The following is a 24,194-nucleotide window of genomic DNA, read 5'->3' on the forward strand; positions in this document are numbered from 1 at the left end:
AGGGGAATCATTTTCATCACATATATATTAGATGAACAAGGTCATTTTCTTAAGTTTACGGATTTTAAAACAAAATTTAATATACAAAGTTTAATAAGGGATTATAATAAGGTATGTAAAGCAATACCAATAGCCCTAATAAATATGATACAAAACTATTTACATTATTCCAAAAGTCAAATAAATTTGCCTAAACTGCAACTAAACCAAATTCCTTTAAATAGCGAAAAATGTAACAATTATTGTATTAGCAAAATATTCAAATGTAAACTATTTCATGATTTTGACCAAAATATAAAAATAAGGCATTATGATGATAAAATAACAAATAAATACATCAAATTCATGAAATGGCCTATACCTCCTAAAATCAAAGAAATCCAATTCAAAATGATAAATGGATATTATCCAGCAGCAGCAATGCTTAAAAGGAGATTTGGTTTTGAAGTGGAGCCATGTGTGTTCTGTTCCCAGGAAGATGAAACTATTGAACATTTGTTTTTCTCTTGTCCAGTGATAAAAAGATTCTGGCAAGTTGTCATGAATTGGCTGGAAACAAAAATGAAGAGAATTACACAATTAAAGTTGGAGCAAATTCTTTTTGGTAATGAAAACCTTCCGAAGGAACTTTTTAGAATTTACAATATCATAACAATTATGGGTAAATACCATATTCATAAATGTAAATGGCAAAACAAAAATCCATCCCTAATGGTGTTTAAAATTGAACTGAGGGAATACTTTGCTTCTTTGAAACTTCTGAAAGATTCCAGTGAGAACATTTACTCTCTATGTGAAGATGTCTCAAAATATTTGTCATTATAATTTGTAAAGCTTCCATGTAACTTTATTTAAAGAATATATGAAGACTGAGGACAATATATGAGGATATATCTATCTATCTATCTATCTATCTATCTATCTATCTATCTATCTATCTATCTATCTATCTATCTATCTATCTATCTATCTATCTATCTATCTATCTATCTATCTATCGATCGATCTATCTATCTATCTATCTATCTATCTATCTATCTATCTATCTATCTATCTATCTATCTATCTATCTATCTATCTATCTATCTAAATAAAAATAGATACAAAATAAATAAATAAATGCCTTTTTTTATGCAAGCTGTCATGTCAAGTGAATTTTCAAGTTCCTAGTTGGGACTTTTATTTTTTAAATAAAGGTCTTTTCTACGTTGTTCTGTGGGGGCTTTTATTTTGAAAGAGTGTTGGTGTGACGCTCGATCCTCAACCCTCCGGATCCGATCAGACCCCGGTGATCATCATCAGCTGCGAGCATGCCGACAGTCAGTGTGAAGAGAGATCTGCTCTTTGAAGCTCTGGGACAAACATACAGTACGTGTTTAACTTTAATGAGGTTTATAAAGTGAGCGCATTCATTAGCGTGTTGTTGTTAGCAGGGGAAATGTGCTCAGTGTGTGAGAGTGTGATTCTGTCGGCATCTGTGGAAATCAAGGAGGAATATCTTAATAAAACAAGTTATATTCTATAAATCATTTATTCTACTGGCCCATCTTATCATCACTGAACAAATTTATATTGAGACTCAAAACGAATTTAACTTACATGCGATTCATATCTCCAATGTGTCGCAGCGATTGCATCAGATTCCAACACTCTGAGATTTGAACTCATTCCTATTTAAGATTTTGTCTTATTTAATATGTAACATTATAGATTTCTAGTCTGATGCTGCTTGAATGCAGTGATGCATTATTTCTTGTGGTGCTATTTTTGTTCTTCATTCATTTGAAAAGCTCATATGTCAAACTGGAACCCTATTGATGACGACATCATAATGCGACTCATAATTTCTGCTTTAAATAATTTCTTTTATTTTTCTATTCGTGTATTAGCGGATGAAGAATTTGATGAACTGTGTTTCGAGTTCGGCCTCGAGCTGGACGAAATCGTAAGTCATGTTTACAAGCTGATCAGATAAGAAGAAATGACAGTCCCTTGTTTTAACAAACATTCAACATTATTATTTATATATATTATATCTATCTATTTATCTATCTATCTATAAAGGCATTATATATATATATATATATATATATATATATATATATATATATATATATTATAAAGACAAATAAATTGGTATATATATTGTATCGTATAGTAAGTGCATATTTTATATATATATATATATATATATATATATATATATATATATATATGTATATATGTTTGTGTGTGTGTTAATAATTATAGAAGATTTATATTAAGAATTATATATAATAAAATATGACCTTACTATAAGATACAATATATAATATACCAATTTATTTGTCTTTATAATATATATTTTTAAATGTGTTCATACAGTACATATATAGTTTTATATAATAAAATATGCTCTTGTTAGAAGTTATAATATATGATATAACATACGAATTTATTTGTCTTTATAAATATAATGATATGCTTATAACAGAGTATATATTTATAATATCATCACAGAAATCAGACATTAGTTTTATAATAGTAAATAATAGTTATTTTTATTCTAGATATAGTCATTATGTTGATATGGATGTTAGTGCTTCTGACCAGTGCATTACTCTGTGTCTCGATGTGTAGACGTCAGAGAAGGACATCATAAGCCGTGAGCAGGGAGACGAGAAGGCGGAGGGGGCGTCTGATGTTGTGCTGTATAAGATCGACGTTCCCGCTAACCGCTATGATCTTCTGTGTCTGGAGGGTCTCGTCAGGGGTCTGCAGGTCTTCAAGGAGAGGTAAGACCCGTGCCTGTGGCTCTGCTGTCTGTCAGATGCCTTTATGTGTTTGATACGAGTCTGTTGGTGTTTCTAGGATGGACGCTCCCCGGTATAAGTGTGTGAGTCCGGCGAATGGAGGAGAGCCTCAGCGGCTGGTCATAACTGAGGAGGTTCGTATCAGTGTCATATTTCACTTTAGAGGTTTCATTATATGGATTTTCTTAAGAGCTCAAGCACAGTGAGAAACCATCAGCCGTAGTGAAGATGTTTTAATGATGCTGTGGTGTTCTGGTAGACTGCGTCTGTGAGGCCTCACGCTGTGGCGGCTGTACTGCGCAACATCACCTTCACTCAGGAGCGATACGACAGCTTCATCGAGCTGCAGGAGAAACTGCACCAGAACGTCTGCAGGCCAGTCCACACACACGCTCATGCTCACCGCTGCTCTATGAGACGCTTCACTGCAAGTCCTGAGGTTTTTAGCTCTGTGCTCGTGTCTCATCAGGAAAAGGACGCTGGTTGCCATAGGAACTCATGATCTGGACACCATCTCCGGTCCATTCACCTACACAGCCAAAGCGCCCGCAGATATCCGCTTCAAACCGCTCAATCAGAGCAAAGAGTACAACGCCACTGAGATCATGAGTCTCTATAAGGTGAGATCTGATTGGCTGTTAAGAACGAATCAGTGGAGATGGTAAGATAGTATTGAAACAAGGTGTTAATTATTTTTAACTATGAGCTCCACTTTTCAAGGCTCAGCTGACCAGCAATGTGTCGCATGGGTAACGCTGAAGCTGATGCTTCACTTAATAGAGACCAATGGCATTGATTCAATGCGTGAAACCTGCGCTGTCGCTGATGCCATTTATGGTAAATACCCTTAAATGTTAAAAGGGTGAAACGACAAATATTTCGCTCTCCTTGGACACAGCAACCTTTTCACGAATATACTGAATATGACTTGACCTCAAAGACAGACGCAGGTCATCGCACGCGCTCAGTCGATCTCTCATTCACTTGTTAGGCTTAAGTGCAAATCCACAAAGCCTCTGTACAAATCACCATGATAAACAGCCTTGTTATCATTATTAACTTATTTAACATTTAATACACATGCACTAAGTTCAAAACAAGAAGGGTATAGCCTTATGAAAAAGAAAACAATCGAATATCGCGGTTGCTGCGGTTACGTGCGTTCCTCTGCGGTTGGCTTGTCCGTAGCGCGGTACTACAATATTGCGGTACTCGCAACAGCCCTAGACATTTGTAATATTATCTCATAATTTTGCAGCGTATATATAGTATATTAGGCTACTGTCACTTTAAGACCTAATACACAGATCCATTACACTGTTACACATTTGTTTTCTTTCTCAACTGTTTATGTTTTCTTAAAACATAACTGACTTATGTTTATTTGAATACTCACACATTGAAGACCGGCATTTTGACATTATTTTGTGTGTATTTGATTGTTTAAGTGCAATAAACGGCGAATAAGAACTCAATTTAGCACTGAGAGGCGGATGTATGTGCCGCACTTTGGATTTGAGCACAAAATCTGCAGGAATGAGTAAAATTATGCGCAATACACGCTATCCCAATCCCTGTAACAACAACAATATTCATCCGGAGCAAATGTGCTTGAAGGGAGGCGGGTTTGTGTGTCGACTTGCTGTCGAAAAGATGAGAGAGAGAGAAAGAGCTGCTGGTATTATGTATCTATTCTGTGGGAAATTAATATTGGAAGCGTTTCAGATATTTCAGTATCAATATGTATCGAAAAATCGATATTTTTGACAACACTACATTGCACTTACTTTATTATTTCAGATGTCTTTTTAAAAGACTACAAAAAATGTATATATTATTTATAAAATTCAACCCGCCAAAGTGGCTAGTAGGAGCGACTGCTGCTGAAATCTTTTATGAATACATTTAATGTCTTGCAGACTGACAGTCATCTGAGGCACTACCTGCACATCATCGAGAACGAACCTCTCTACCCCATCATATATGACAGTAATGGAGTCGTCCTGTCGATGCCGCCCATCATCAACGGTGAGTTAAAAACACACACACACACCCGGATAGAAATGCACACAAATACTCCATTTCTTTCTGTTCATCTTTAAACTTTGTGATTTTGTTCTGCAGATCGATCTGTTTGTTTAAGTTTGGTATTTCTTTCTCTCTCTCTCTCTCTCTCTCTCTCTCTCTCTCTCTCTCTCTCTCTCTCTCTCTCTCAGGGAACCACAGCAAAATCTCATTAAACACAAAGAATGTTTTCATTGAGTGCACGGCCACAGACCTCACAAAGGTAAACCGCTGAACTCAAATATGAGCTTAGATTCTGCTAACTGATGCAGACCTCAGTGGGTATATTTTGTAATAATATATATTGTAAAATCTCTGTAACCTGAGATGTGTGTGTTTGCAGGCAAAGATCACGCTGGACATGATAGTGACCATGTTTAGTGAGTACTGTGAGGAGCCGTTCACGTGAGTGCCGCTGTACAGACTCAGCTGTTTTATACATCATTCAGTGTTGTTCAGTACTGAGGTGTGCTTGTCTCTTTATGCAGGGTTGAGGCGGCTGAGGTTGTTTATCCTGATGGCAGATTGTGTGTGTATCCTGTAAGTATTCAGTTTTTAACTTAATAATATAATGAATATAGAAAAATGCTACCTGTTTAAAAGTTTGGGCTCAAAGACTGTTTTAGTTTTTGAAAGAAGTCTCTTTTGCTCACCAGGGCTGCATTTATTTGACCAAAAATACAGTAAAAACTGTAAAATTGTTAAATATTATTACAATTCAAAATATCTGTTTTCTATTTAATTATATATTAAAATGTAATTTATTCCCGTGATCAAAGCTGAATTTTCAGCATCATTACTTCAGTCTTCAGTGTCACATGATCCTTCAGAAATCAGTGTAATATGATGATTTACTGCTCAAGAAACATTTCTGATTATCATCAATGTTGAGAATAGTTGTACTTCTTCATATTTATGTGGAAATTATATATATTTTTTTTAATTAGCTGAATTAAAAGTTCAAAAGAACAGCATTTATTTGAAATATACATATTTTGTAATGTTATAAATGTCTGTCACTTTTGATCAACTGAATGGATCCTTACTAAAAAAGGTATTTCTTTCTTAAAAAAGAAAAGGAAAAAAAAAGCCTTGCTGACCCCAAACTTTTAAATGGTAGTGTATATGATTTAAAGAATTAAAGACCATTAGATGCAAACCCTACATCTGTCCTGTAAACATGTTTTTGGTTTATTTTTTAAAGAACTGTCTAAATAATTGTTGTTCTTCTGATGCTGTTGATAGAGCTTAACTTTTATACAGGACTAAATATTAAACCCAGATTAAAAATAACATTCTCTTGGCTTTAAGGAACAAAGCTTTGTTTTTATTATTATTATTTTATATTATAAAATAAAATAAAAAATGCCTTTTTTGAAAGTAATTCTGTTATTTGCTGCCATTAGGAGCTGGCGTACAGGACGGAGACACTGTCTGGGGACTTCGTCAACAAAAAAGTTGGGATCGAGTGAGCATATTTTAAACATTTGATCTCATTAGAGCACATGTCAAACTCTGTTCAGCTACAGAACACTTGCTTGGCAGTTTCTAGAGCTATGAGTCCCAAATCACACCTTAAATAAGGCACTGTTTGAGGCGACAGCTGTTTGTAGTGGTGTCCCAAACCATAGTGGACGTCATCGAGTGCACTCATTCAATCCCATAATGCACTGCAATATGGTGCAAAATCAACAGCTAGAGAATACCCATAATGCACTGTGAGGGTCATGTTGGATGAATTCCTGCATCTGGCCAGAAGATGGCGTCGCAGCGAATCATCCATTTTCCAACCGCTGGTCCAGCGTAATATCATACAGGTATAAATTACTTTTTTAATTGATATTTAAACAGCAAGAACAAGCGGCAGCACTCAGTGTGCGAATTCACTCACTCATTTTCATTCACTCCCTCAAGTGGACTATATGATCACAAGACTAGTCACAAGTCACACGGGTATATTTGTGGCAATAGCCAGCAATACATTGTATGGGTCAAAATTATCAATTTTTCTTTTATGCCAAAAATCATTAGGATATTAAGTAAAGATCATGTTCCATGATAATATTTAGTAAATTTCCTATCGTAAATATATAAAACATTTATTTTTGTGAGTGAATGAAGCACAATCGAGAACATAAATGGACAAATTTAAAGGAGATTTTCTCAATGTTTCCATTTTTTGCACCCTCAGATTCCAGATTCTCAAATAGTATCTCGGCCAAAAATTGTCCTATCATAACAAACCATACATCACTTATTCAGCGTTCAGACGATGTATAAATTGACCCATGTGACTGGTTTTGTAGTCCAGGGTCACATATTAGAGAAGTAATGTAGGGAATAGTGAATGAGGGCCCTTGATTCGCTGGTTCGGGTGTGTTTAATTTGGTTTGGAGCTGAACTCTACGGGACAGTTGTCCATCAGGAGTTTGACATCCCTGCGTTAGAGCTTTAACTTCTTTCTCTCTCAGCTCCGGTCAGTAGATTGAACCCTGATCACACTCTCTGTGCTCTTCGTTTAGTGAATCAGCAGAAAGCATCGCTCAGCTGCTGACCCGGATGTGTTTGAGGTCAGAGGTCAGCGGTGAGGGCGATCACATCCAGGTTGAGATCCCGCCCACACGCTCTGATGTCATCCACGCCTGTGACATCATGGAGGATGCTGCCATAGCGTACGGCTTCAACAACATCGTCAGGAGCACGCCACGCACGTACACAGTAGCCAATCAGGTTCGGCCAAAAACATTCATGCTGACCAATCAAACCTGAGGTCATTTGTTACGGCGCTTACACGTGTGTTTTTGTATTTGCAGCTCCCTCTAAATAAACTGACAGAGTTACTGAGGCAAGACCTTGCAGCCGCCGGGTTCACTGAAGCTCTGACCTTCGCTCTGGTTAGAAATCTCTTATATTAAAGCTTATTTTCTGCATAGTTTTTGCATTTCGCCTCATATTCCACTTTCTATCTGAGCATTAGAATTAAATGGGCAGTTTTTATAAGATTTCCGTATGCAAATTATCTTAATTTTTTGGACTGGGTAGACACAAGTTTCACAACCTCGATTCTGATTTCGATTCAGTATCAGTTTGTTTGGATATATATATATATCAGGTTCAGTAAGAAATCCAATAGAAATAAACTATATAATTACTATAAAATTAAAGGTTAAAAGTCAATTGCTATTTCTTTTTAGATATAATAATTAACTTATTGTATGCAAATTTTTGAATTGCACATTAGGCAGTTTTATATAAACTTTTTAATGGTATAATTATCTCTAATTTGTTGTTGAAATATAAACTTCTAAAATGGTAGCTTTCGTATACACTTGTTTTTACGCCTATTCAAACATGCATTAAATAAGACATCACTAACAAGTTGAGTAAAAATATAATATTCAATATAGTGAATATATTTAGCAAAATGCTCCTCTCTAGAGATATTAGTTTATGTACATGTAGTAGTGGTCAAAAATAATCTTCACCCTTTATTCAAATATTATTAAATGTAATATTTTGTAAGCATATTGCTTATAGTTGTGCTTGGAGTCAATTGTTTGATTTTGTGATAATGAAAAAAATAACTTATGTTGTTGTATGCATTTCCCTGTGAGCTTTTTGTTTTTCTATGCATTTCGTTTATATATATTTTTTATTTGTATTTTTATTTATTTTTTTGCTTAGAAAATTAAACCTGTAGCTGTAGTTTCCCCTTTTTTTTGCAAAATAATTTTGTCAGGTAAATACTTTAGTTTACCATTTTGTTCTTCCCTCATATTTAAAATATTTTAATAAATATATATTTTCCTCATATTCTGATGGTTTAATTAACATGTAGGGGTCATTAAAAACAAACATCCCCTCCAGGACATCACTTTTGGCCACTACTGTATTTACAGTCGATTCTATTGACATCTTTGTCAATATATATATATATATATATATATATATATATATATATTAAGTTAACACAAAAATAATGCTAAGACCAAAAAAAATCAACTACACATTCGATTCTATTGACATCTTTGTCAATATATATATATATATATATATATATATATATTAAGTTAACACAAAAATAATGCTAAGACCAAAAAAAATCAACTACACATTTGTTAAGTTGTCCTCGTGGCTGAATGCAAAAACAAATATACAGCCACCAATGTTGTAAATCAGACTTTTATGGGCAGTCCTTTTAAAGTTGGCATGACATGAATCCCCCTCTCTCTGCAGTGTTCACAAGAAGATATCGCAGATAGACTTGGGAAAAACATAGCAGAAATCAGAGCAGTCCACATCTCTAACCCAAAGACCGCAGAGTTTCAGGTAAAACAAAAGATTTTTCTCTGATTTCTCGCATTTGTCCACTAGCGGGTGCTTTCGCAAGTTTAAATCAGTTAGTAGTAACTCGGACTGAGATTTGACTAACTAAACCTCATGCTGTCCTCTAGGTGGCGCGCACCTCTCTTCTTCCTGGCCTCCTGAAAACAGTCGCCGCCAACAGGAAGATGCCCCTTCCTCTCAAACTGTTCGAGATCTCAGACGTCGTCCTGAAGGATGAAACAAAAGGTGTGTTTGACGTCCTCAAATCAAGTGATGCGTGCTGATAAACGGTCTCTGAACTTGATCTGTCTCTCAGACGTAGGAGCCCGTAACAACAGGCGTCTCTGTGCCGTCTACTACAACAAGAGCCCGGGGTTCGAAGTCATCCATGGACTCCTGGACCGGGTCATGCAGCTCCTGGACGTCAAACCAGGCCGTAACCAAGGTTACCACATCCAGGCGGCAGAGGGTGAGTCATAAATGTTCAAAGTCGACATGATGTCCTTCCTCTGATCCTCTGAGTGAGATCAGTCTGTGCACTTGTTTTATGAGCTCTGAGTCATAATCAAAGATTTATTTTAGTCGTTAATATTTAACTGCGTTTATGTGCGAGCAGTAGGTCAGCAAAATGTAAATGGGATGTGTTATACTGGACACTCAGATGCTCATTTCCTCATTTTATTTTCACCTGATGGATGAAAAAAGGCTTAAAGAGGCTGTTTCAAATTGTTTTCGTTTATTAAAATAAAGCAAAAAGTAAAATAAAGTTAGCAAAAATTATTAATGAATATAAATGTTGTTGACTAATAATACAAATAATACTAAAATAACTTTGTGCACCTTGTTCCAAAGACTAGGAGTACTATTTAATTTATAGGGGTGTAACGATACCCTCATGTCACGATTCGATACATATCACGATACGATATTATTGTGATACACCATATGTATAACAACATATGATAAAAGGTTAACCAAAAATGTACTGTATAAAATGCTATATTTGGTGTTGCATTGTGGGTGTAAATGTATAGTCTTGGACTTGGTGCTGGAAACCCAATGCACAGGACAGTAGTGACACCAGAATATAAATATTCATGATTCTGAAGCTGAAAATACTGAATTATTTTAGACGAATATGCACTCTGTCACTGACTAGATATATTTAAGATAATGAAGGCCACTTTTTACAGGTAACGTCAGACATTTGGCACTTTTATTATACATTATATACCTTATATTCAACATTATATATTAGTTTAATGTAGTACTGACACTAAAACTCTGAAAACTTACATTTTTTCTCACACAGTCATTTTCATTTTGGGTGAACTATACACAATACAGATGGTCACTATCCACGATACATGTTGCATTTTTGTATTTGCGATATATTGTGACACGATATATTGTTACAGCCTTATTAATTTATTTTCTTACAGACTCCACCTTCTTCCCTGGCCGCTGCGCTGAGATCTTTACACGTGGGAAAAGCATCGGACACCTCGGGGTCCTTCACCCTGATGTCATCAGTCGTTTTGAGCTGACCATGCCCTGCTCTGCCATCGATATCGACATTGAACCCTTCCTGTGATGTCATAATGCAAATGATCTTAGCCACACCCCTCCGGTTCGTCAGTGTCTTCGCTCCTCCTCCAGAAGCCTCATCCACACATTACTGGCTGTTTATCTTTAGGAGAATGAGTTACAATCACAGCGGCATGTGTTACTGTATGTTCAGAATAAATCACTGTTTTAATAAACCTCAGCTTGTCCACTTCTAGTATGTTATTCATATATAACACATATGTGTCCAGCATATTTTACAACATAGAAACAAATAAACATGGATTAATAAACCAAAACTGTTTACTTTTGTTGGTTTTTGCATGTATTTGGTGTATATTAAGCAATGTCCTCTATTATGACATGCTGTACTTCATCTAAGCTTATACCCCTCATGTTGTGTTCGGGTCATTTTGACCCGGAGAGGATTTTCTTTTTCCTGAAAATGCTAGTTAACGTTATCGCATTGGAGTAAAGCTTACTGACTTTAATCACCCAGGATATAACTACTTCACACATTTAATTTTTCAAGATCAACAAATTCTTGATCGGTCAAAAAATGACCGGCCGGATATTTTTGTCAGCTTGTTTTCTGTCAATTAGCACAGATTTTGTATTTCTTTTTGGATCTGACTGGTGGTAAGCCTCATTGATCTGAGCTTATATTGGTCAAAAATGGTCATTCATTGGGGAGATTGAAAAATAAGAAACATTTAGTGTTCAGAAGCCTGTTCACATATTTACGTGTGGTTGCAAAGATCAAATCTTCGGACCTGTACATGCATGGATACACACAATCACACACACACGTTCATGTACACAAACAAACAATTTTTGAGTATTACAGACATTCTTTTTCACAAAGATTAACTTTATCAGATCAATGAGGCCTACGATTAAACAGTTTCAAAAATAAAAACAAAACCTAATTGAAAGAAAACAAGCTGACAGAAAGATTGAATCCAATATTTGGACACCACAAGTGTGACTGCAATATTTGGATGGATGGATGGGATTGATTGGATGGATGGATGGATGGATGGATGGATGGATGGATTGATTGATTGGATTGGATGGATGGGATTGATTGGATGGATGGGATTGATTGGATGGATGGATGGATGGATGGATGGATGGATTGGATGGATGGATGGATTGGATGGATTGGATGGGATGGATGGATGGGATGGGATGGATTGGATGGATGGATGGGATTGATTGGATGGATGGATTGATTGGATGGATGGATTGATTGGATGGATGGATGGATGGATGGGATTGATTGGATGGATGGATGGGATTGATTGGATGGGATGGATTGGATGGATGCCCATATTCCTTTCACCCTCCTTACAGAAGAGGAATCACAGACTCACATAAGTATGCAGTAAATAACATTGAGACAGTGCGCTTACTCTCATGCTAATGATTCCTATCATGGCTGAATGAAGAATGAAGGCGTGTTTACCTGCATGTCTGTTAAAAGCATGTTGAGCGTGTCCGTATGTGTATCAGGGTGTTGAACATCTCCAAACGCACTGATGCTAGAATGCCTGTGTCTGACTACAATTAATCACAGGTATATTGAAAGTGATTTGTGCATGTGAATATATTTCAGCTGTAACTCATTAAACAAGAGTCTAGATCAGTGATCAACAAACCAAAATCTGAGCATGTGGTTTGAGATGGCAGATGAGAGGAAGTGTCCGGTTGAACAGGTTATCAGACGGACTCTGATTTCCAGCAGATATACGGTCATAGACACAAGAGTTTGCATGCATTTGAATGAATATGTTTTTCATGATATTAAAACCCTAAAAGCTTCAGTTGATTTGCTTTTATATAGGTTCCCATACTTCCATTTGTATTGTTACATATATTTAATGACTGTAATATTATCCTAAATATGTGAAAAAGTTGAGTAGGTGTGTCTAAATGTTTTCAGTGTCTGAACTACAACCGTAAAAATGAAAGTGATTAGAGGCTATTATGTGTGTGAATAGAGACTATTATGGGTGAGCTTTGTGTGTGGAAGGATGGTCTGTGTGTACACTGTATTTGTAAGGGCTTGTGGTTACATGAGAGGCGTGTTTGTGGTTTCTGTAGTGTTTGTCGTGAACTGGTAAACCGTCTACACAGCAAACATTCCTCAGCACATCAACACTTTAAAAATGCAAAACAAACAAATGGAGAAAACAGAGGGACAACCCTTTCTTGAAGCAATTTCTACTGTGTTTATTCATTTCTTTCACCACATCTGTAAAAGCTCATAAACACACATCCTGAGTGTCAAAACCGCCAACTCAAGTACCATGTTCTTCAGTATTTTGTAATAAAGATCAAATGCATAACTATATGTTAAAAAAATAATAATTGTATAACAAATATTCATATAGAGTTCAGGCAGTCAAAGCACTTTATAACAGGTATTTTACGTGTTAGTAAAAATTATGTCAAACATATTCTGTGATCATGTTAAATTACCGTCCGATGTCACAACTGAACCTTTTTCCTCCAAGACCAGAGTTAATGCGCGGTCACATTTGCCAAATTTCAGCAAAGTTACACAGGCAAAAAAAGGTCCATTGTGTATTGTCAATAGTGCAGAAAGCACAAAAGTCACTTTCAAACACTTTCACTTTTGCAAAATCTGTGTGTGAAAATCTTTCACCCTCGCACAAAATTTCCAATTGAAATGAACGGTAAATGTGACCGTACCTTTAATCTGAGGTTTTCAGTGCAGAATCAAGTTTCCACGTGACACTGACATTAGGAAAACATCAAAAGAAATATCCCATACTTGATACAAATGAAGCTCCATTTACTCTTATTACCACTGAAAACATCAACCAGTCGGACTGCTTGTCCAGATAAAAATGCACTTTCAATGGAAGTGCTTTTTTGCACTTTTTTATAACTAAAGGCACAAGCTGAATGTAGAAATCAACAGTTTGCCACAGTTCCTCTACATAGAATATAAAGGTGAAACGTGTAGGCTAATGTTCTCATATCCCATTTTCATGTTGCACTGGATGATCCCACAAAAAAAGTGCAAAAAAAACAAACAATGGGGTTTAGGACAGGTCTATCAGTCTGACCAATAGAGTGCCGCAGGGATGATGTCATTTTGTAGGCTAAACAGGAAGTTAGCATCATCCTGGTTCCCTCAACAAAAACCCAAATAGGATTTTTTTCCATTGGCTTTTGGATTATTGCAAAAAATATACTCCGTGACCAACAAAGGTTTAGGATTCTTACACGTTTTGTTCATCAAGATATTCACAAATGAACAACTTTTATGAATTCTGAAACCTAAATACAATCAGCTGAAGTAAAATGCTAAAGTTAGGCTATAAACGAACTACACCATAGTCACATGACTTCAATGTCATCACCAATGACCTCCCAAAAACAAATGTGAAAGTTCGAGTTAGAATAGTTTGCTAGTGCAATTATAAACACAATGAGGCTGTGAAAGTGTCTAGTGAGTAGATGAGTACCTGTTTGGCTGATGATGTTTAATGTCCCAGAAAAAGCTAAGTAAACCAATTAAAATGCGCTAAAATGCTAAGTAACGCAAAAATGCTATGTAAAATGTGACTTCCATGCAAAAAAAAAAAAAAAACATTTCAGGGTTTTAGGACTCTTGCATCACTCTATAGCAGATGAGAATTAAGGAAATTTTCAATTGCGTTTTTCAAATGATTTGTTTATGTTTCCGATTTCATTTGGTGATTCTTGTGGCGCAGAAATTATACCCTTTACCTTTAGCTTGTATTTAACCAAGACTATTCCTTTAAAAATGCAAGCGAAACTACATTAAAACATCCACAAACTGTTTTCAAAATCTGACAAAATTCAGTTGTTATCTAGTAAGTTTAACAAATCCTGTTTAATATAAATGTGCTAGCCATTTCTGGACAAAGACCTATGCAAATTTCTCAATGAGAATTAAAGCTGCACGAATAATCGTAAAAAAAAAAAAAAGTTGCGATTTCGATTCAAACACCCACGTGATCTCATACTCGTCTATCTGTATGTATAAGTATGAAACGGCTTCACAAACAGTCTTTTCAGCCACACTGTTTTGTTATTTCAGTTACATATATTCATATAATCAGATCTGGGATAAAAGTTTATAGTTCAGATATAAACACTGATGTCTACGGTAGCGATCAAAATAGAGCAAATTGCCTTTAGAAAGTAACATGGCGTTTCAAATAATGATAATATCAATTCGATCGTTACACCAGTAGGTGGCGACAAGTGACTGTTAAAAACACGTATTAGTCATTGAATCATTCATTCAAGATATCCGTTCAAAAAACGTTGATTCATCCAGTAATGAAACAAGTGAAGTATTTATGAATTAATGAATGAGGTCATTGAATCATTCACTCATTCAAATTTTAAATAGACTGCAGCAATAAACACTTTGTCAGAACCTCTAGTAAATTTCATGTTGTATTGGTTTAGTTAGAAAATCTTGATCCGTTTTGTCATGATTCTCACTTTATCCAGAACCGAGCTGCACGGTTCTGGATAAAGTGAGAATCATGACAAAATAGATCAAGATTTTCTAACTAAACCAATGACTGAGTTCGACTGAGTTCTGACTTCAAACTTGCCTGTAAACACTGAGAAATTACACAGAATTTCCCAAATCCCAAAGTCCCATCATCACAAACACTCTGTTCACCATGATACTGTTGACCAGTCCGATGGCAACATACGTGCTGAACTTGTACGGCACTTCGATCTCTTTCCTCCTGCGTGCGTCGACGTCGCTCACAGACGCGGCGTAAATCTGGCAGAGCACCCGCAGGCTCGCCCAGCGCACCGTCTGCCGGGTCAGGACCAGCATCGCTAACCCCACCAGGAACCGTGCCACACCGAGGCCCACAGCTACAAGGGTCAGAGGTGGCAGAGTCACTGGAAAAGGCCCGGCTAGGTCAAAGGTCAAGCCAAAACGCTCATTCACCCAGTATCCGACCGAACATCCCGCACTGCATGCTAAAATAATAGTGGTGTCCCCGCGTGTGGTGGTGTAATGGTCTAGCTCTGGGTACTTGTAGGACAGGAAGAGGGGTAGTGCCAGTGCCACGATGGGGGAGACGGGGCTGTGGAGTTGAAGGAAGTCCACGGTTCCCCAGAAAGGGTACGACACGGCCATGATGACGGCTGAAATTACAACGCCACAAATCACATCCTGAGAGGAAGAGAGAGAGAGAGATTCACATTAGCTTCCTGTCATTAGTATCAGACTCTGTAATTCTAGATTCATGCAGCTTAACCGGGTTTATGTACCGTCAAACTGACACTATAATGCAGTTTTTATGGCATTATTATGAAAAATTTACTCATTTTCTAGCTGGTTGTGAGAGTGGTTATGTTGCTATGCAGTTGCTAGGGTGTTCTGAGTGGTTATGTTGCTATGTGGTTGCAAGCTGGTTGTAAAGGTGTTCTAAATAGGTTACGTGTTGCTATGGGGTTGCTAGGGTGTTCTGAGTGGTTGTGTTGCTGTGGTTGCTAGGGTGTTCTGAGTGGTTGTTAATGTTTCTAGCTGGTTGCAAGGTGTTCTAAATGGTTTTTAACATGCAGCTATGGGGTTGCTAGGGTGCTCTGATTGTTAATCTTGTTGCTATGTGTTTGCTAGGGTGTTCAGAGTGGTCGTTAATATTTCTAGCTGTTTGCAGTGTGTTCTAAATGGTTGTAAATGTGCTGCTATGCAGTTGCTAGGGCGTTCTGAGTAGTTTTTAAGATGTTTCTAGCTGGTTGTTGGGGTGTTCTAAATGATTAACGTTGTTATGGGGGTTGCTAGGGTGTTCTGTGTGGTTACGTTGCTGTGGTTTCTAGGGTGTTCTGGTTGGTTGTTAATGTGTTTCTATGTGGTTGCTAGGGTGGTGAGTGGTTATGTTGCTATGTGGTTGCTAGGGTGCTCTGTGTGGTTATTAATATGTTGCTATGCAGTTGCTAGGATGCTGTAAGTGGTTGTTAAGATGTTTCTAGCAAGGGTGTTCTAAATGGTTTACATGTTGCTATGTGGTTGCTAGGGTGTTCTGAGTAGTTGTTAGGGTGTTCTGAGTGGTTGTTAACATGTTGCCATGTGGTTGCTAGGCTTTTCTGAGTGATTTCTAAATGGACAGCTGACCTGCAATGTGATATGCAAATCTCCATCTAAAACTACACATTAATGCAACATTTAATGCCAAACTAAAATGATAAACAGCATCTTTTAAGCATGTAAGCAAGCGTTTGCCTTCGCATCCACCAATACAACTGTGCTGTATTAAAAGAACTAGAGGTAAAATCTACGGAGACTCTCCAGACTATATGAATTATACAGGAGTTTAAATTTTTCATAATCAAACGCAAAAGTGCTTGTCCATTTTAAAGTGTCTCTCTCTTCCAGACTCACCAGAACCGAGTGCATGCCGGTGTAAAGACGACTCAGACACACCAGTGCAGACAGAACCACGGCCACAATCAATCCCAGCTCAAACGGGAACTAAGACGGGGGGAAAAAACACATTATTAAACAAACCGTTCACTCAAATATCAACATTCCAGCACATCGTCACAAGCGGCCATATGTGAATGTAAATGAATCTCTTTTGTGTGTGAGTGAACCATGAGAGAAATACTCAGTTTATTGTATCAATAAACTCAAAACATCCTCTCTTTTCTTCACCGTCTCTTCTAATAACATCCCTTTCTCTCCTGACATGCTCCTCCCACTGGTTTTATTCAGGACTCTGTTAATCACTGACAACATGTGAAGAGTCTGTAGATATTCATGAAGCTTCCCAGCCTCCTCTGTTCTGTTTTACTCCATCCATCTCCCCTGTCCCTCCATCTGTCCATCTTTCTTCCTCTGTCAGCTGGGGGTCTTTCACAGGAAGTTAATGAAGAACGTTTTCTGAATGGGCTCAATGGATTCTGGGACAGTAGAGCTCATGTATTATTGACTGGAATGGCCTTTTTTATTCTTAAATCATACACACACAGCTCTCTGGTTTCCTTTATACGTACAAAGAATCGTTTTTCAAATCAGTCCATCCTTTTACGGAGCTAAAAGCTAGTAGTCGAGATTTCAATAAGAGTTTTAATGTTTATAACAGAAGTCTGTTAAATGCTGACCAAGGCTGAAATAAACCGTTTTCTATTTAAATATTATGCTAAAATGTAATTTATTCCTGTAATCAAAGCTACATTTCCAGCATCAATACTCCAGTCTTCAGTGTCACATGATCCTTCAGAAATCACTGAAAGACAGTTGTGCTGCTTCATATTTTCATGCAAACCGTAATTCTTTTGATGAACAGAAAGTCCAGCATTTATTTGAAATGGAAATATTATGTGATATTATAACTGTCACACTTTCCACACAAATGTCCACTTTCATAATTATTTTTTTTTTTAATCACATTATGGAATAAATTTTTTTCTCCAAAACCGTTGGCCACAAATATTGGCACCCCTAGATTTTTTTAACGAGTAAAATATCTCTGAAGTATATTTTTTTTGCACACCAAGGGTGACTACTACTTTACAAGTCCAGGTTACTTGAAATAAGTTGTTGGGTCAACTATTTTAACTATGTCAACTAAACTTTTTAAGTTGAAAATACTTAGCAGATTAAGTAAATAAAACTTAACTGAGTCAAAGCAAAAAGATAACAAAAAAAAATGTAAGTTGAGTGAACTTTTTTTTTTTTTTACAGTGTTGGAACATGAAATTGTCTAGCTATGACTTCTTGTTTCACACGAGTATAAATATGAGGAAACACAAAGAATATGTTTCTGATGTGCAGCAAAAGATTGTTGAGCTTCACAAAATAGAAAGTGTTGTAAGAAAATGGCTAAAGCATTAAAAGCCCCCATTTCCACCATCAGGGCAATAATTAAGAAGTTCTAATCAACAGGAAATGTTACGAATCTGCCTGGAAGAGGACGTGTGTCTATATTGTCTTAATGCACGGTGAGGAGGAAACTTTGAGTGGCCTTGTAAAAGTGCCAATATTTGTGGCCAACATGTTTTGGAGAAAAACATGTATTTCATAATGTGATTTCCCCCGCACTTTCAATTCTTTTACTTCAATGAAAGGATAGATTTGTGAAATTGTTTTGAATGAAAGATCAAAAAGATAAACATTCAGATTAATTTTTTTCCAGACATTTTTGATAATATTTACCAGGGGTGCCAAGAATTCTGACTACAACTAATATATAAATAAATTTACAACTAATTCACAACTAATAAAATTACACTCTTAACTAAATTTTTTTATTTTTTATGTTTTACTTCATCGGAATGGTACAAATTTTTTAAAAGGTTTTGTCACTTGCTATGTGAACGCAAAAAAAACAAAAACAATCATGGACATCATTGGACAAAAATAGTCGCACTTAACTGCACTGGAAAATAATGGGAAGCAAATTTCTATTATACTGTATAAGCGAATATGTATTGGAAACGTTTGGTACTGCGCCCAAACAAAATTTTACTTGTTTAGATTTATGGCTTTGATTTTTTCAGTTTTACAGCAAAACATGCTTTGGAAAATATATATTTCATATAAAATAAAAAAATAGCATTTTTATGCATTTTGCATAATAAACAAACTTCTATAACTTTTTTTAAGTTTCACTTCAGAAATAAGCTGACAAGATTTAAAAAGAGACCAAACTTAAGTCTGTGCTCCAAAGTATTCAAAGATTTAAGACAGTTTAAGTTGGAAATGTTATTTTCAGGTCTATGCTAAAAAAGTGTTTAAGAGGAAATAAATGGATTATAACTATCCCATAAATATAATTAAGTACCATAAAATCCCCTAAAAATACAAAATATTAAATAAAAAAACATTATCAAGCAAAAATATAGTACATTCGTCTCATTAATTATTATTATTTTTAAATCTGTCATTTTTGACCGCCACACAAGCAGAGGGTTAAAGGAGGGAATGCAACTTTACAGTTCACTAATACATTTTTACAATGCTTATATACGTGTGCGACTGTGTGGCCTGTTTTGAAATATCTGACTCTACAGAAGCACAGATAAGTTAAGAGGTTTAGACTTATAATTGACCCAATATTTGAAAACACTGTCAAGAGTCAAAGGGTTTGCAAGCTGATGGATGGCACCGTCTGACTATAACTGACACTGATTGACAGTCATTTACTGAGAGCTCATTATGAAGTCACACAGCAGATGTGTGGGCGGGGCTTGGACTGACTGATGAGACAGATGGCCACGCCCCTTCAGTAAACTATGCAAAAGCAAACCACATTCAAAACGTTCTCAATGGAGTGTGTGTGTCTGACCTTTACTCTCTCGTGAGCACTGAGGAGCAGTGTGAATGAGATGGCTGTTGCTGCCATGGCGTGTGTGGAGGGCAAGCCGTACTCCGCGTCCACACGAGTCTCCAGTTTAACCACAGGGGGAGACGGAGGACGGGGAAGCTTTAAAATATCCTTCATCACCTGCCCGATATACATCACCACCTGAGGAGAGAGGAAGAAGATGCGCTATTCTATGTGGTGCATTTTTTACAGCTGACCAATTCAAATTTTGTTAAAGGCTTTCTATTCCATTGTGGGTAAAGACCTCTCTCCTGTATAAGGAGTTTATGCACACAAAATAATTTTAATCACAGGGCATGTGTGTGTGAATGTGAGAGAGAGAGTGTGTGAGAGTGTGTATGTGTGTGTGTGTGTGAGAGAGAGAGAGAGAGAGAGAGAGAGAGAGAGAGAGAGAGAGAGAGAGTGTGTGTGTGTGTGTGTGTGTGTGTGTGTGTGTGTGTGTGTGTGTGTGTGTGTGTGTGTGTGTGTGTGTGTGTGTGCGAGAGTGAGTGTGTGAGAGAGAGTGAGTGAGAGAGAGAGAAAGAGAGAGAGTGAGAGTGAGAGTGAGAGTGAGAGAGAGAGTGTGTGTGTGTGTGTGTGCGAGAGTGAGTGTGTGAGAGAGAGTGAGTGAGGGAGAGAGAGTGAGAGAGAGAGAGAGAGAGAGAGAGTGAGAGTGAGAGTGAGAGTGAGAGTGAGAGTGAGAGTGAGAGTGAGAGTGAGAGTGAGAGTGAGAGTGAGAGTGAGAGAGTGAGTGAGTGAGTGAGTGAGTGAGTGAGTGAGTGAGTGTGTGTGTGTGTGTGTGTGTGTGTGTGTGTGTGTGTGTGTGTGTGTGTGTATTTGAGTGTGAGTGAGTGTGTGTGATTATCTCAGCCACTCACCGCCCACACATTGACGAGTCTCCTGCACAGGAATGGGTCGAGGTTCCAGTGGATGCAGGGCAGAAAGCTGATGTAAAACACTTCATGACCCAGAGCGGCCGATGTCACAAACAGGAAGTAGAACAGCCAGTTCCTCACCTCGTAATGAGGCCTGGGACCATCCTGTACACAGAGCAACTCATCACATCAACCAACAGGAATCACACGCAATACAAATTGATATTTATAAACCATAAATAATAATAAACAATAATAAACCAGAACTGCACGCATATTTAAATGTAATAAATGTTACATGTTGTTGTTTTAATTAGTTATTCATGCCAGGGTTGGGAGCATCCTTAAAATAGGCACAGGTCATTTAGGATTGTATTTGTATGTGTATGTGTATTAATGACATGATGTATTAGCTTTATTCTATTAGTAGTTTTTTTAAATGATTTTTAAAAATTTAGAAAAGCCTCTCTAGGGACCCGGACACAAATTAGCTTATGCTATATTCTCCATGTGCAATACATATTTTACAGTTTTCGACTGGAATCATGCTTTTTTTTGTAAGGTCCCTATATAAATAAACGTATAAATAAAATAAATAAACAAACTTAAAAAAATTAATATTAAAATATAAATTAAGACTTCAGATGCAAAAATCTCTAAGTCCGTCTAACATTTTTCTTTTAACTGAGCATTTTTATGTTTTTAATTTGACTCTTATCAGTGACATTTTTTAAAATAAGACATTTCAATAACTGACTAGTAAACTTTTCATTGCCATTATTAAATATAATTAAAGCCTGATGAAAATCATAATTTAAAAGAAAAATTTCAGACTGACTTAGCATATGAAGTCTTTTTCAATATTTTTCAATATTGTTTCAACATTTTGGAAGGCATGTGTGGCACCATAAAAAAAAAATATATATATATATATATAATCTTTATCTGTGATCCATCACATATCAAACAAAAGTTTAACTTTTCCATAGTTCACCCAAATTCGGAAAATATAAAATTTGAATCCACATTAAAAACTGATATGGTACAAACATCATTATTTAATATTTTTGTTGAATTATGTTATTAATGCAAGGTATGTCAAAGATTTGAAAGTACAATTTGAGTGATCTACATTTCAGTTCATATCTTACTGTATATATAAGAAACACAAAATAATTTTTAAAACATGGTGAGTCATCAATTTGTTCAATAAACTTCTAGTCTAAACCAACCAAACAGGAAAATCTTGTCGTTTGGCATTTGTTTTGAAACGCATTATCTTTGCGTTAGGCGAAACTCGCGGTTTTAATTCACCTGAAAAAAAAGAGCGTCTTTTAAATCTGAGTTACTCACTTTGAGTTCACACTGTGAACTGATGGATTTATAGTTGGAGTTGGTGTCGTGCGCTCGTGACGTCCCGTTCGACACCTGTTCCGCTCTGCGCCGCTGGATCGTGACCGGATCGGATCCATTGGCGTTTACGCGTCTGTTTTCAGTGATAAACGAACCCCTCTCTCTCTGGACCAGGCCGCAGCACCGCTGGAAGCTGACCACCAGCTCGGGGCTGTTCAGGTACGAGATGAACCCCCACATGTTTGAGCTCTGGCTTCCGCACCGGCCCAGCGCGCGTTCACAGGTGTGTTTTACAGCTGTAGGTGACAGCGCGTCAAAGTGTGCTGACGTAGAGAAGCGTATGGATATTTTGATTGGCTAACACGCTTACCCAAGGAAAAGTGTCTGCTTATCTGTCACAGGTGAGTCATTCCTGCCATGTAGTTGTAGAGTATAGGTGATGGGGGAAGATGCCCCCCTTAAGAACAATGTGGATTATTGTAACTTGTTTAGATATAAGTTTAGCATACAGCAGTATGATGATGCATCCACCAATGTGTTATTATAAGAATAAATCTTTTATTATTAACAGAATTTTTTTTATGAACAATTTACTTGTTTAAGCACATCTATTAAAAGAGCGGTAAGATGCCCCCCTCTTTAAAAAAGAAAGAAAGAATGAAAAAGAATACGAACAACATGCAACTCGGCAATTCTGTGGCAATTCTGGTGGCCCATCTTACCCCAAGGGTCAAATTTAATCTTTTTACTTCAAAATAAAAACTGTAACTTTTACTCCACAAGTCCAAAAACATAGATGTGCCTACAAATCCCTCGTTAACAAATAGACACACACACACACACACACACACACACACACACACACACACACACACCTTTAAAATCCAGCATAAAACAAGGTCATAGATCACTATTTTCCAGAGACACAAAACTGTTTCGCCTGACTAAATCTCACAAATGTTGATATTCAGATGAAATGACAAAATAGAAAATAGCGTAGCCATTCATCAAAAGTGCTAAAATGAGATTCTGTGCCATCCATGGTCAGAAGAAAAAAGATATTTTCCCATGTTACCCTATTTCTATAAGTGTAGCCAATAGGAAACTCTCAGAAATGTGTTCTGGTCAAGCTCAGGCACTACGACTGGATTCGGTTGAGTATTTACACAATGCTCAATTGCTCAGTCACGGTTCTCTTACATGAGGGACACACAAATCCCAGTTGTTCAAAAAGTTTAATCAGAATGATCCAGGTTTGGGAATCCCATGTTTTGCTTTATCCAGGATCAGGTAATCCATCTTCATTTTGAGCTGGATTTTCAAAGCAAAACTGGATTGGATAACCTTGATCCAGATACAAACTTTTCCAGACAGGAAACATCACAATATAACAACAACACAAACCTTTCTTTTGATCGCAGTGTTACATCGTGTGATGTTTTGTTGGTGTTGTTCTTGCTGTCTGTGTGTTGTATTTTCTTTCTCTGACAGGTGTTGTTGAATGCTTACATCTGCATTTGCTGGTTATCAACTAAACTCCCTCCATTGGCTCCTGTGGGAAGAAGCCCAGCAATAAAAGCAGCCTAAGAAGCACAGCATGCAGAAACTCGGAGGTTTCTGTCCCCATGTGGACTGTTGCTTTTCTTTTAGTTTGATGCCAAACAGTAATATGAGGTGTTTGTTGAACTGGTTCTTTTAACGGTTAAGTCTAAAATATGTAAAGGCCTATGTGTGTGTATTAGGCCACACTATGAAACAAACGTTGCATTATTTGACCAGTTTTAAAGTTTTATTAACCTACATTTTGTTCCTGAAATCCACCACATGAAACTAGGATCCCTGAGAAACCCCTTTACTGGGATCAGGAATAGGAA

General features: G+C 36.8%; 2 protein-coding genes across 2 annotated transcripts; one reads left to right on the plus strand and one right to left on the minus strand.

Annotated features, from left to right (window-relative positions):
- Positions 1 to 1,211: 1,211 nt before the first annotated feature.
- Positions 1,212 to 11,047, plus strand: farsb (phenylalanyl-tRNA synthetase subunit beta). Its single transcript, XM_082180045.1, has 17 exons — positions 1,212 to 1,368; positions 1,890 to 1,945; positions 2,620 to 2,774; positions 2,851 to 2,926; positions 3,052 to 3,167; positions 3,262 to 3,412; positions 4,712 to 4,820; positions 5,009 to 5,079; positions 5,200 to 5,261; positions 5,345 to 5,396; positions 6,263 to 6,324; positions 7,379 to 7,586; positions 7,670 to 7,750; positions 9,093 to 9,185; positions 9,311 to 9,428; positions 9,499 to 9,651; positions 10,625 to 11,047. Exons 1-17 carry the CDS (start codon positions 1,311 to 1,313, stop codon positions 10,774 to 10,776), a joined length of 1,773 nt encoding a protein of 590 aa, XP_082036171.1. The 5' UTR covers positions 1,212 to 1,310; the 3' UTR covers positions 10,777 to 11,047.
- Positions 11,048 to 12,958: 1,911 nt separating this feature from the next.
- Positions 12,959 to 22,601, minus strand: sgpp2 (sphingosine-1-phosphate phosphatase 2). Its single transcript, XM_082180121.1, has 5 exons — positions 22,321 to 22,601; positions 20,971 to 21,132; positions 20,075 to 20,254; positions 17,167 to 17,256; positions 12,959 to 15,957 (listed from the first exon to the last, which is right to left on the minus strand). The coding sequence occupies exons 1-5, from the start codon at positions 22,558 to 22,560 to the stop codon at positions 15,394 to 15,396; spliced, it is 1,236 nt and encodes a 411-aa protein (XP_082036247.1). The 5' UTR covers positions 22,561 to 22,601; the 3' UTR covers positions 12,959 to 15,393.
- Between the last annotated feature and the right edge of the window lie 1,593 nt (positions 22,602 to 24,194).

Source organism: Leuciscus leuciscus, assembly GCF_965113295.1.
Source record: "Leuciscus leuciscus genome assembly, chromosome: 9".
In the NCBI taxonomy this organism is placed as follows: Eukaryota; Metazoa; Chordata; class Actinopteri; order Cypriniformes; family Leuciscidae; genus Leuciscus; species Leuciscus leuciscus.